Raw genomic sequence first — 13,178 nt, forward strand, 5'->3', positions numbered from 1 at the left:
GTCAAATAACACAATTCAAAATGTCTGAGCAGACTTCATATTAATTGAAAATACTTTAGTTAGGCTCTTTATACTCCCAAGTTACAAGGTAGAAAGTAGGGAAACATGCTTTTGAATGATCAATCTCACGACAAGAAAGCAAACTAAAAGCTGGGTCCTGACAGCCTAGTCTAACAGCATTCATGAGGGGATGTAGTGATTCCACAGAATCCTGAGGAAACTGAGGAAAATCACTGCACCTTCATAAAATCACAGAATGATTTGGGTTGGACCTTAAAGCTCACCCAGTTCCAATCCCCTGCCATGGGCAAGGACACCTTCCACTAGACCAGGTTGCTCAAAGCGCCATTCAACCTAGCCTTGAACACTGCCAGGGATGGGGCAGCCACAGCTTCTCTGGGCAACCTGTGTCAGCACCTCACCACCCTCACAGGGAAGAATTTCTTCCTTATGTCCAATCTAAACCTACCCTCCTTCAATTTAAAACCACTGTTCCTTGTTCTGTCACTACAGACCTTGGTAAAAAGCCTCCCTCCATCCATATACTGAAAGGACACCGAAGCTGAGCAACATCTTCCTTAGGAGATAACGTTACCTGAGCCTTAAATAGAAGGCAGCACACTTGCAACTTTCATTTTCTAAATCACCTGATTTTTTGACAGGATCAGAAACAAAGAGAACATACATGTCCATAGGTAGATGAGCACTGCTCTTCACACCGCTACCAATGGAAAACACATTGAAGGGAGTCTCTGTCTCTACCCTCTTCCTAGGGACACATGCCACGTTTTGCCCTCCACCATTACAATTATTTCCAGGGCAGCAGAGGAAAGCAAATCAGTCAATAAACAGCATTAATAACCATAATCCACAGACAAAAAAAAATAAAAAAAAAATAGAAATTGTCCAAGGTTTTAAAAGCTTTCTTTCATTGACCACCTGAGTAAAAACTGAAACAGTGGATTATCTCCATTGCCTTTAATTTATCAAGAGCTGCAAGTCCGTATAGAAGCTCATGGCATAAACAATGCACGAGTTCAAGATAAAGGACTGTGTATTGCTATTGTGCTTCCAAGGGGTAACACTGCTCTCAGATTAAGACCAAAACAAAACAAACTAAAGCAATTCCACTATTATCACATTATCTCCTGTCTCCTAAGCTTTAAGTTCAATATAAAGAATAAAAGTGCCTTTTCCCCTGCCCCACTCCTAAAAAAGGAGGAAAAGAAAAGAAGATGCAAATTGTGTAAGCCTGAAAAAAATCTGTTCTACAATCACCAGTTCATGTAGCTCATTAACCTAAGACATCACCAAAGCTAAAAGATTGGCAGCATTTACTGAAGGACATTTACACTGGTAATGATGGTTGACATCTAGAACACTGATCTCAACATCCACCAAAAATCGGGGGGGAAGGAAAAAACCAACAAACAAACAAAAAAACCCACAAAACCACAAAAACAAACAAACCCACAAACCAAAAAAAAAAAAAAAAAAAAAAAAAAAAAAAAAAAAAAAAAGAAAAAAACACTCTCTAAAAAAAAAACACTAAAAAAACCTCCCACCAAACATTGCTTGTTTTAAAGGACAAGTTTAACATGTATGGAAAGACTTTACCGTACTGTAGATGTAACACACAACAACTTCTCAAACACATCATACCTCTTTGGAATGACAATTTTTAATATCAGCTTTGTTTTCCCACTCTGATGCTTCAAATACCAAAACATTTGAACAGACCTTTCGGAATCAATGCTAAATATAACTTGCTATGAAATAAGTTTGAGGGGGTTTGTTTTGTTTTGTGGGCAAGAGCCCCATAAGAAGAATATGGTCTGATTATGGAGCCATATTGACAAATTTTTAAATGGCCAGTGCATTCAGCAGCTGCAAGATACATAATCTTCAGAGCCAAGTCTTCTAAGTTATTTATATAGGAACTCCCTCCTCCCCTCCAAAACAAAAAAAAAAAAAAAAAAAGCCAAACCCAGTATGAATCAGTACAAACCTTATCTTGCTTTTTATCTTCTTCATTACTGGATAATCTTGTCTTAAGTTTCACTGAGCCTTCTTTAAAGATATCTCCAAACCCAACACCTCGGACTTTCTTTGGCTGTGCTGGTCCAGATGCAGGTTCAGTCCCATTTCCTGGAGAGGCCACAGGTGAGGTAGGACCACTGAAAACAGACTCTGAAAGAAAGAAAAGAAAGAAAAAAAAAAAAAGTTGGTCTAAGATTGGAAATTATTTGTTCTTCTTGGAAAAAAAAAAAAAGTGGGAATAACACAACTGCGTGTACTGCTCTTGCTGAACATCATTTCTAGGAGCATTATTGTAGCTGTAATACCTTACATTTGCTCCTTTTGCACATTAAACTTCAGACCATTTGAAATGACACCAGTATTGCACTAAACACTCTGGGCTACTAAGTCATTAGATTGCTCATATTGCTTGCTATTTCAATTATCACTCAGGCTCCACAGCCTGTTAATATCAATGTTTTCCATTAGTTTTAGGAAACACTGCTTATGCATTCTCTAAAGGCATGGGCTTAGTCCAACATTTAAAACTTGTCATTTGCGCAGCTATAGCTGCTGAAAGTAATAATCAATAAAGGTCCATAATGAGTCCTACTATGTTTCAGCAGCCACAGGGAGAAAAAAAAAGCCCTGTGTTTCAGCACATTATTTGGTGTTTCAGCAACCAAATGATGCCTCTCAGGGCACCAAAGTGAAATTTTCCTTTTGCTCAAAATGCACTATCAAAAATACCTGAAAAGTTTACTGCAAATTTATTTAAATAGATTTTTAACCTAATAACACCTAAACCCTATTTTAAAGGGGTTCAGCATTCATATCAGATACAGTTGGCTGAGATAAATACTTGTGTTATCTACCACTGATTAAGTATTCTTTAAATCTTTCAGTCTTGAGGGACAACATTTATTCACTCTGAAAAAAATATAGTTAAAGAGCTTTTAAGCTCTTCTAAGATACCTATATCCCCACCACCAACACCCCACACCTTTTTTCCTTCCTTTTTTTTTTGTTTGGTTGGTTGTTTGGTTAATTTTTTTATTATTTTTTCCTTTCCTTCTCTTTTAACTTATAAGTTGCAATCAAATCTGTTAAAACCTACAAATCAGTATTCGTGGGCAAACTATTTCCACATGCAGAATGCCAGGAGATGGTAATGTGAAAATAGAGAGCTTTTAGAAACCGAATTCAAAATAGTCTCCACATCTTTTAGTTTTTCAGCTAAGTTATTTTCTGGAAATTGCAATGAAGATTAAAGCCTCTTCCCTCCACCATAAATTTATGGGGTTTTCATAATACTGTGAAGTGACATGGCTCTTAACTTCAGTATCTCTCTTTTTCTCAACTGAGTTACTACTCAGTTATATCCCTCTTACCTAAAAAGATAGCTAGATATTTCATTGATAAGAAAAGGTTGCACGTTTGAAAGACCATAGCTCAGTGAACGAGACGTTTACTGTTTCCCCAGTGGTAAGAACAGAACTAGCAGATACTTGAACTCCTGGTTGTGAACATATTGAAAGTTAAATATAACCTCTGGGGGTGAGGGGCTGAAAATCATAACTATGAAAATCATAACTTTCTGCCACTGTTAGTGGCAGAAAATACAGTTACTTGAAATTACTATTCTGTCCCACTGATCTCTGTATTCAGGAATTAAGACCAATACATGCCCATTTGTAAATTCATCTCTCCAGACCCCACTAACTCAGGGAACTTGACCTCCAAGGAGACAGCAGCTGAGCTATTTGGGGCTGCTCAAGTCAAAGAGCTCTTGTTTTATGCTACTGCAATTATTTCCACAATTTAGCAATAAAAGAAAATCCAAGTCAGACTTTATTTCCCCTATCTCTGAACAAATCCTTGTTAGAAACAATCAATACTGAACATCTTGTGAGAGTGTGTATTACTGAAAGAAAAAAAAATAAAATCACTTTTCCCCTTGAACATTATGCAGCTGTCTCCAAGCATCGATTAACTTGCATTAAGATGTTGCTCCTAAAGAACGCTGCCGTTCTAGCAATATCATATAACAAGTCCCCAGCCTTCAAACAGGTCTTCATAGACAGAATGCCTCTAAGGTGAAGTTTCAAGGGAACAAGGAACTGCCTGTAAAGCATGCACCTGCCTGGCACCATTCAGCACTCACAGACTCTCTGCTTCTGCTCAAGCTATACAGCCACAGCCACAAAGGAATGGCTAAATGCAAACACTGCCTTAAAAACATTTTATTGTTAGATTAAACCAGTGAAGAACCAGGGACCTCTTCTCAGGATTCTTTTTAAGTTGCATCAGAACAATATAGAGAGCTTCAATTCAAGTTTTAATTCTCAACTGACAGTTAAACATTTTTCTGTGTTAAAGAACTCCATGTCTGTGAAAATATGATTGAGAAAAGCTATTAAACGAAAGAATAATTTTATATTATTATTATTTATAAATGCAGAATATACACTTGCAAGACCAACACCTCAACTGCAATTTTATTAAAAGTGCATTGGGAGCAGCACAGTTATCGTCATAGCTAGCATCGGTATATTCTAGAATTAAATTCAATACTTCCCATTCTTAGGAAGCTTGAATTCCTTACATCTTTTGTTGTAATACAACCACTATACTCCAAATTATACCTGACATCCAAAATGACTTTAAGGGTTTACAACAGAATACCACCTGTGTCATCCAGAGCATCCTGTGTTTCTCCATCATCAGCCACTTCCAATTCTTTCACAAAGTTTGAAGGAAACAGCCCTGTCCTGCCATTTAGTGTGCCACTCCACCAGCCTTCTTCTACCTGTGCAGAAATATTTGGCACATTACTAATAAAGCAAAAGGAAATTTTTATAAATTCCACCCATGCTTCATTTATAAAACTCTACAAACAACTTCAGAGAAGTTCAAATGACCATGATTTCTCTTTAAAGAAGCCTCGCAAAGATGTAGAAACAATAGGCAAAAAGAAGAGCACAAAAACAGTTTACTGTCACTTCTTCAATGATCCTGAATCATGAGACTAGCCCCTGACAAGTAATCCAGAACAGCAGCAAAATGTCTATCAACTTTCTCAAGGTAAAACAGCGTAACAGACATTACACATCTAATAGAAGAAGAAAATATCACTGTTTAAGAAATAAAGATACAACTTTTAACCTGGCTAAGGAAATTTTTTTGGATTCTTGCTGTCCATCTGTCTTTTCCTGTGTCTGTAGTTTCTACCAGTGCTACTCCCACTGGCCTCATACCCATTAAAGAGTTTCAAGCAATTTTGATCAAAAGACCCAAGTTTCAAAGATATAATTCATACAGGTAATGTTGGAAAGAACAGAGAAAAGTCCTTCAGGACATCAGAGTAACAGAAAACTAAGCTGTCCATTCCTTCTAGAAGGAGGCAACTGGCTGAATAGCACATGCTGGCTCTAGTTCGGTCAGAAGGTACAGACACTTTCACATCAGAGCTGGCCAGCTACTGATAGTAACAAAGATACATGACGATTCTTTGATGGCAAACAACAGTCCTAAGGATAGAGGTCTACTGGATGCCAAATTTTGTTGGCTTTCCTCTTCACAAAACCACTCATTTTTGCACTGAAAAGAAACCTATCCAGGAATTTGGGAACATAATGACTACAGCACTCAGTTATGTGCTTGGATTCCTGTAATTACACTGTGTCATTTACACTGCTATACTTCAGATTTAATGGAACATTTATCAGGAATAACCCATGGTCCAAAGCAGAACATACAACATTGGGCATACACAGGTGACAGTGTAAAACAGGGCCAGAAGACCAAGTGAGAATTGTGCTTTTCAAATTTATGAGCAGTTTTCAAAGTGTCTTAAATAAATCAAATGTATTTGCCTAAAGAGCACTATTTAAAAACTATAATTAACATAAGTTTTCAAAATATTTCATTTTGATTGTTATTTCAGGGCTGGAAAGCTGGTTTTAGACAAGAAAGAAAAGCAACAAAAGGAAAAAACAAAAGGCAAACAGCAGTTGTTTACATTATCCTTTAACCTTGTTTAGTAGGTCACTACGCCTGACACACAGGCACAGTTTAGACACCAGCCTACCTCCAGGCAAGCAGAATGCACGCAAAACCTGACAGCTACAGAGACAGATAGGCGGTGAAAAGAGCATTGTTACTTTTAAAGACTTTCTGGTGCTCAAATATACCTTAGCTGTGGATGGTTCAAATTCAGAGTCTGGTCCTCTGAAACAAATTTTAAGCACAGATTACTTGTAAGTGCTGACCAGGCTCCAGCACCTCGAGCTTTACATATACAGAAAATTAACATTCAAATGCCTTGACTCACCCATACTACACCCAAGAGCCATGAGAAAGGGACTTTTAATGCTTATGATACAGAAAGCAACTGGAGCATTCATTTATTCTTCTGCCAAGAAATAAGTTCAGCAAAGCACTTTACAAACTTGCAAGGCAAAGTGACCCCAATTCAGAGAGTATCAATAATAAAACAGCAATTTCTTGAGCATATTTGCTTTTGCTTCCTTACCACTTTTAAAAAAACTTGAAAATGGACAAGCTGTGTTACCAGAAAAGCTATCTTTAATCGTCATTAAAATACAGGTTTAAAAAGTTCTACATGCTTTGGTGGATAATATCTCTGCATCTCTGTCATCTGTATTGCTAAGGCCCAATTTCACAACTCATATCTTGCATTTCAATATCTTACCACAGGATACAATTTCCACAAGAGGGAGTTACAGCTTTGGTACACACCAGTACTTTAGTGTGAATTCCATCAACTTATTTCTGTAAGATAATGAAAACTCAGACTTATAAACAAAAAGGGGAGCAAAAAAAAAACACAAAAAAAAAAAAAAACAACCAAAAAAAACACCACACCAACAAAAAACCAAAAAGCTAAACCAAGCAGTTCTGCAGAACTCTACTAAAGGAGGCATGTGAATTTTGAGTATGCTTGATAACACAGCGTGCAAGCACTACAAAAATAAATCTGTTATTTAGCACTGCATATGATACAACTGGGAGGAAAACAAAGGAGAAATAAAAGTTTTACAGCAATGATACATTTATCATGTACACTTTGTGCACATAATTTGCACTGAAACCCCACATGTTCTTGTTTTCCCCATTTAAAAAAGTGACCAAATGATCTTTGCTTGATGTAACAGTTATGCATTACCTGCGTATATATAAATTGCACCTTTTACACATAAAGGGAATTGAATCATCTCATAGCACTGAAGACAAGATACCAAGATGAGGTATCCCAGCATACTGCACAACCAATAGAATGTATTTTCTACCTTTTTTCCCCATTTCTGTTTTATTAGTGTACAGTTTTGTGAGGCAGACCTAAGCTACACCTGTCAGGTCTATTCTACACCATCATAAAACCAGCATGCAAACAGCATAAAAACTATGAGTTAGGTACAGTATTTTTTTCTACCTGTTAGGATTTGGGAAAAAAAAAAAATACAAGAATAAAATAAAACCCACGTTTCCTTAAGAAACCAGATGAGGAAATGCTTTGATCTTTTTATTCTGTTTTATTTGGTCATCTGTATTGCTTCACACTGACCACCCCTCCCAAAATCATTCCAGATGTTGGCACATGTGACCTGAAACAGAAACTTCCACAACAGCTTTCTGCACATGCTGCCTCTGATAAATGCTTCCATTGGACCATCTGAAGTCACGACTGCTGTGTACAGGCACTATTCACAAATCAAACTGGTGAGGTTATCCAGGAGCACTCAGTTACAAAACACCCACTCACAATGGTCCTTATGAATCTGTGATTTTGATGAGCAGGTTTTACAAGTCACTCACTCTGTTTATTCAATTCTATAAACCATTAGCGCAAATACATCTAAAGGCATAACTTCTTCCTTGATAGGAGAATGGAAGAGTCCTTCCTGGTAAATGTCAGGATCCTGAAGAATTAATACTCTCTTCAAAAGATGCCATGAATATGAAAAACAGTCTCAAAAAGCTACTTACAAAAGACCACCAGACACATGACCAGGAAGAAACCTCCTTCCTCAGACCCTCAGGAGGGTAGTGAGAAGAGATGGTGCAGTGAAAGTCAGAGCATGCCATGCAGAAGCTTTCCACCTAGCTCTGAAAAAGTTGCTTCCACAATCGCGCTGGTCTCTTCCACAGGCTCCCTGACAGATTTCACTCTAGTAAGAGGCACTCTTCCCGCATATTCAAAAGCTTCCCACAACACAAGTTGCTATTGAATAGAACAAGTTGCTATTGAATGGAACAGATATCAAGGAAGCACGTAGGTTGGAAAAGAAACCTTCACCCTAAACCCCTACTCAAATACAGAGGGCCATTGCCATCACAGTCTGAACATCAAGATATATCTTTAACTGTATTTCTTACCTAGTGAAAAAGGAAGACAATAGAAAAATAACATGTTGTTGAGTGCATTTGTATGCCCCATATTTTTGTGCAGGTGGCTGATGTATATCATATTACAGATACAGGCTTCTGTGCTGAATACTGTTACTACATCAGTTCAAAGCTTCAGTGAGTTTGCAAGAAAGCATGAGACTGGAAAAGTCAGGTCAAATAACATTTTTCACCTAAACTGAGTTAAGAGTATGTCAACTTAAAGGAACAGTTTTAGCATAAGCATCCTAAAAAACAGGATCACAAGCAAGGCCAAAGAACTATAAAAGTCTTTTGAGAAAGGAAACTGTAACAGATAATTTATTGCTGTGATGATCAAATGCTTCTCCTAACATCTAGCATTCATTGATTTAGGATTAGATACTGAAAGAACTCCCAAATTTAGCTTAAAAAACACTAATTCCCATGTTATTCTTCTAATGTTCTTGTAATTCATTTAATCAAAGAAGCAATTTGACTTTTGGCCATATAAAGAGACTCTCAGCTCTGTATAACAGCTTACCTCTTCATTGATGTCAAGCACATCCCCCAGCTTGAGTTCCAGCTCATCCTCATTCTGTGGGACATATTCGAAGAGCACTTTACATTGCCGCTTCTTGGACCCTGAACCAAAGGAAATGGCAAAAGTAAGAACTCTTGCAAAGAAAAACTAGATTTCTTCAGCTCCTGAGGATCACATCTGACCAGGAGACCCACAAACCAACCTGAACAGCTACGCAGATTTTGCTGCTGGTTTTCCAGCTTGCCTGTGTCACTTCAGGCTAGCAAGCCGTATCCTAGAACTTGCAAATCATGGAGCTTCACAGACTCCCAATTACAAACACTATGCTGCCAATTACAAACATGCCATAGAAAACATGTTCACACAAGCAAGTCAGATAAACCCCTCACTACAATGATTTTTCAAGCTGTTTCCTGAGCATAATCTGCAGGAATGACAACCATTACCAGTTGCAGTGTTAGCACGTGCTTGGAAGAAAATGTGCAAATTTGAGCCTCCAGTCTTAAGCAATCCTTGAAAGAAGTTAACACGTTTCGTTCTGCACAACACGGAAATGCCAACAGCCTTTCTGTTCTCTAACAAAGACTTTGCTAACTACAGCTCTGAGGTAATGCTAACATTTGCCTGGCTCATATTTCAAAATCCAAACTCATTTTTATCTGTCAATGCAAAACCTCTCCCTTTTCTCAGTACCAGGATGGAGTTGAGAATTCAACCTAAGCTTCAATTAGCAGTGCTTAACAAAGGCAAAATTAAAATACAGTGCAGTCTTTAGATGTTTACCACATAACATTAAGGCTTCACAGGCAGCAAAAAGACAAAGTGACATCCTAAAAGGGGAGAGCATTGATGTGGCTTCCAACAATCCCTCCAGCCAAAGTGGTGTGAATCTACAATTGCCCGATTACTCTGCACATACCCTGGAGCAATGCTACTGCTGAACCCAGAAAGTTCTCCTTCAAACAAGTAGCCATGCCTTCAGACCTTTTCCACAACAGAGCAGCCAGCATGATTTTGAAGGCAACTGTCATTCTGTGCTATGACCCACACAGGATCTCTAAACTCCTTAAAAATAAATCTGCCACACTAAGTGAATATATGAAATAAATGGTTGAATCATAGAATAGTTAGGGTTGGAAAGGACCTTAAGATCATCTAGTTCCAATCCCCCTGCCATGGGCAGGGATGAAGCGGCAAAGCTTAAGCTTGTAGAAGATGTATAGTTTCCATACTCTCTTATACTTTACCCTCCTTCCATACTCTCTTATACTTTACCCTCCTTCCATACTCGAGCTTCAGCAATTAAGATTAGCTGGGTAAAAACATATCAGAACACAAATACTGCCTCCAAGATTGATCTTTGTCTTATTATAGCAGCATTGAAAGTCCAAAGTCATTTAGAAGACCGCCTTACCCAGCATCCTTAGTACAAAACACACCAGGCATCTGAATAATATTCAGCATCTAAAATTTCTGACAGCGGGCTCACTAAATCAGGAATTTTCTACATGCTGGTATATGGTCTGTGCTCTAAAGAACATGAAAGGGGCAGGAAGCAAATAAGCCAGGAGAATGAAGCTCTACGGGTTATTTCTAGTAACGCATAATTGCCCACCTAATACACCCTTCTTTTAACTCTACTGAAACTCATACATTAGCCCAGAAGAATTGTTAGGTTAACAGTAATTGCAATAAATGGTTCACTGGCCTTTACTACCTCCTACAGTGCTTTCAGTACTCCTCCTTTGTATGAGATTAGCTGATACCAGAGAAAAAGGCAAATTAAAAAGTCATGGCCATTTGGTATAATTCTGATCTCAGCATTCCTTTTCATATTGTAATTCTATCAACATGGGGAAGAGGGGGAGAAACCAAACCCACATATGCATTTCACCTGCAGAACTCACTCTCACCCGAGGTCTGACTTCAGTGATATATAGTTCAGGAAGTACTGCCTTCCAGTTTTGAAAATCCCTAGACTAACCTAGAAAGCTAACCAATCTGCTTGGAAAACACCACTCCATCTTCACATGGTGCTGGGCTGCAAGCCCTCAAGCAATTGTTTCCAAAACAACTTGTCTGGCTTCAGGTTTTATTTGTTTTGTATGGAGTAAACCAAATTCAGCCCTTTCTTGCTGTAATTTAACACACCTTCTGTATTTTCCTTTCTGTGAATAAAGGCAGCCATCTAACTGATAGGAATAGAGCCTGCAGCTTACTACCCAGCTGATATAAAATACCCGAGAGAGCTGCACATGAGAAAAAAACACAAGGGATGCCCCAGGCAGAGACAACCTACCTCCCTGCACACTGGCAAAAAATCAAAGAAGCTTAATTTAGTTTTTAACATTGTAAACCTCATTTCCACAGGTTAGGAACCAGAAACAGGAAGACAACAAAGCACTGGGAACCTTTTGAAGGGAGTGAATGATTGCCCAGGCACAGAGCAAACATGATCTGCAGGAGCTATTTAAACAGTCTTCCAGGAAAGAGTGAACAGCAAGTAAAATGGAAATGCAGAGATTGTCACTGCACCAAGTAAACAGTTGTGTGCCTAAAGGAAGGTACTTGAACACCACTTTCTTTTAGGAGAATGAGACTAGCCAGAGAACTGCAGTTTGAGACCCAAGTTTTACCTATTATCGTGGCCACAGCCATCAACATAAGACGTCCTGTATATGAGATCATTCCAGGGTTTCGGAGACAAGCAGAATGAGTAAGCAACCTCTGAACTAGTATCATATCATCTTCATAGAATCATGGAATCCTAGTTGGAAGGACTGATAACGATCATGTTGATTTCCTTTCAAAGCCTTGTTGCATTAGTCTAGGAACAGCATTAATCTTTCACGATAGATTTTTAAAAGCCTGCTGATGCAAACATCTAACAGGCACTTATGTGCTGTTGCAAATATGCATATAGAGATCAGAGTCACTAAAAGTGATTTTTAAGCTAACATCCTTAGTTGCCTAGAAGATGGTTTCAACAAATTTGTTAATCTGGTAGTCCCATTTTAGGGCTTTAAAAGACAACTAGTGGTTCTTCTCCTTTTATGGGCAAAACTTCAAAGTATAAACATACCAGAAACATTAAGTTCTGAATTCTTTCTTTTAAAGAAAGCTTAAATAGTAAATGTTTGCAATCCCTCGTAAGAGAAAGGAAGCCAGAGTAATTTAAAGCAGTGTCTCTTTTAAGACTGAAGTGCCCAAATATAAATAACAGGTCAATTTTCTGGAGGCAGGGAACATCAAGTTTTCTGCTCTAGGCTTTAGTTGCCTTGATTTAAATACAAGCATTAAAATGCAGAAGACCACACATAGAGAGGCACTAGGTCTGTACTCCTGACCATCCTGAGGGCTGCAGTTACAACCAAAGGAAGGCCGCCACAATTTTTCTTTGATGGCACCAACTCTACCTTATTTCACACTAAAAGCAAGTCTACCAGACAAGAGGAACCTGAACTGCAGAATGTTGCCTTGTCACAAAACCCTGAATTCCCAGCAAAACTTTTGTTTAAAAGAAACGTCCACAGGAAGATTTTTGATTATCATGAAGACACCTTCAGTTCTCATTTAGGTAACTGACACAATACAAGCACGGCTCACATGAAGTTACAGATCAAGTCTCTGGAATGTGGAAAGGGCTAAATCCTGTTCCCAGGAAAATTCATCCTTATTGCTGCTGTTGAGAAGTACACGTAAGTTTTCTGCCCATGCATCCAGCAGCAGAATTTGCTTAGAATCAAAGCTTTTCTTCCTATGTCTCTAGTTTTCCATACAATCTTAAAACTAAGTCAGACATTAAATAATTCATGTTTATTAAAAGAAAAAAAAATGCACATCAGCAGTTTACAATCGAAGGAACTGGAAAGACTACGTACTCTTCTTGAAGCTTTTGGATGGGGGATGAGGCTGAAATCCTCCTGCTGGAAGCCCATAGCTGCTCATACGCTGCACAAGACTGGCTACATTGCCAGCTTTCTCTCTCCTGACCGGTACAGCATCATCCTTGGGTTCTACATCCTTCTTAACTTCCTAAAACAAGAGATTTAAAAGACTGAGAGGCCACTGAAATTACTCAAGAGGTCAATGTTTTTAGACAGTTACTCCATAGGCTAACAGATTTCAGGTACTTACCATCTGGTGTGTACTGATGTCTTATAATACTCAAAAAACATGGCATCCTGCAACTAAACATACTAAAGGCCTTAAAATAAACTTAACCCTT

At 38.3% G+C, this 13,178-nt stretch overlaps 1 protein-coding gene across 1 annotated transcript in view; it reads right to left on the reverse strand.

The window, feature by feature from the left end:
* The window catches only part of CD2AP (CD2 associated protein), an 87,509-nt gene that overhangs the window by 28,171 nt on the left and 46,160 nt on the right, over positions 1-13,178 (reverse strand). The window contains exons 3-6 of the mRNA XM_080614638.1: positions 12,832-12,985; positions 8,951-9,051; positions 4,708-4,828; positions 2,009-2,190 (exon numbers count right to left, since the gene is read on the reverse strand). Coding sequence (XP_080470764.1) covers positions 2,009-2,190; positions 4,708-4,828; positions 8,951-9,051; positions 12,832-12,985 — 558 coding nt within the window. The remainder of the gene's footprint in view (positions 1-2,008; positions 2,191-4,707; positions 4,829-8,950; positions 9,052-12,831; positions 12,986-13,178) is intronic.

Source organism: Psittacula echo (genome assembly GCF_963264785.1).
Source record: "Psittacula echo genome assembly, chromosome: 4".
In the NCBI taxonomy this organism is placed as follows: Eukaryota; Metazoa; Chordata; class Aves; order Psittaciformes; family Psittacidae; genus Psittacula; species Psittacula echo.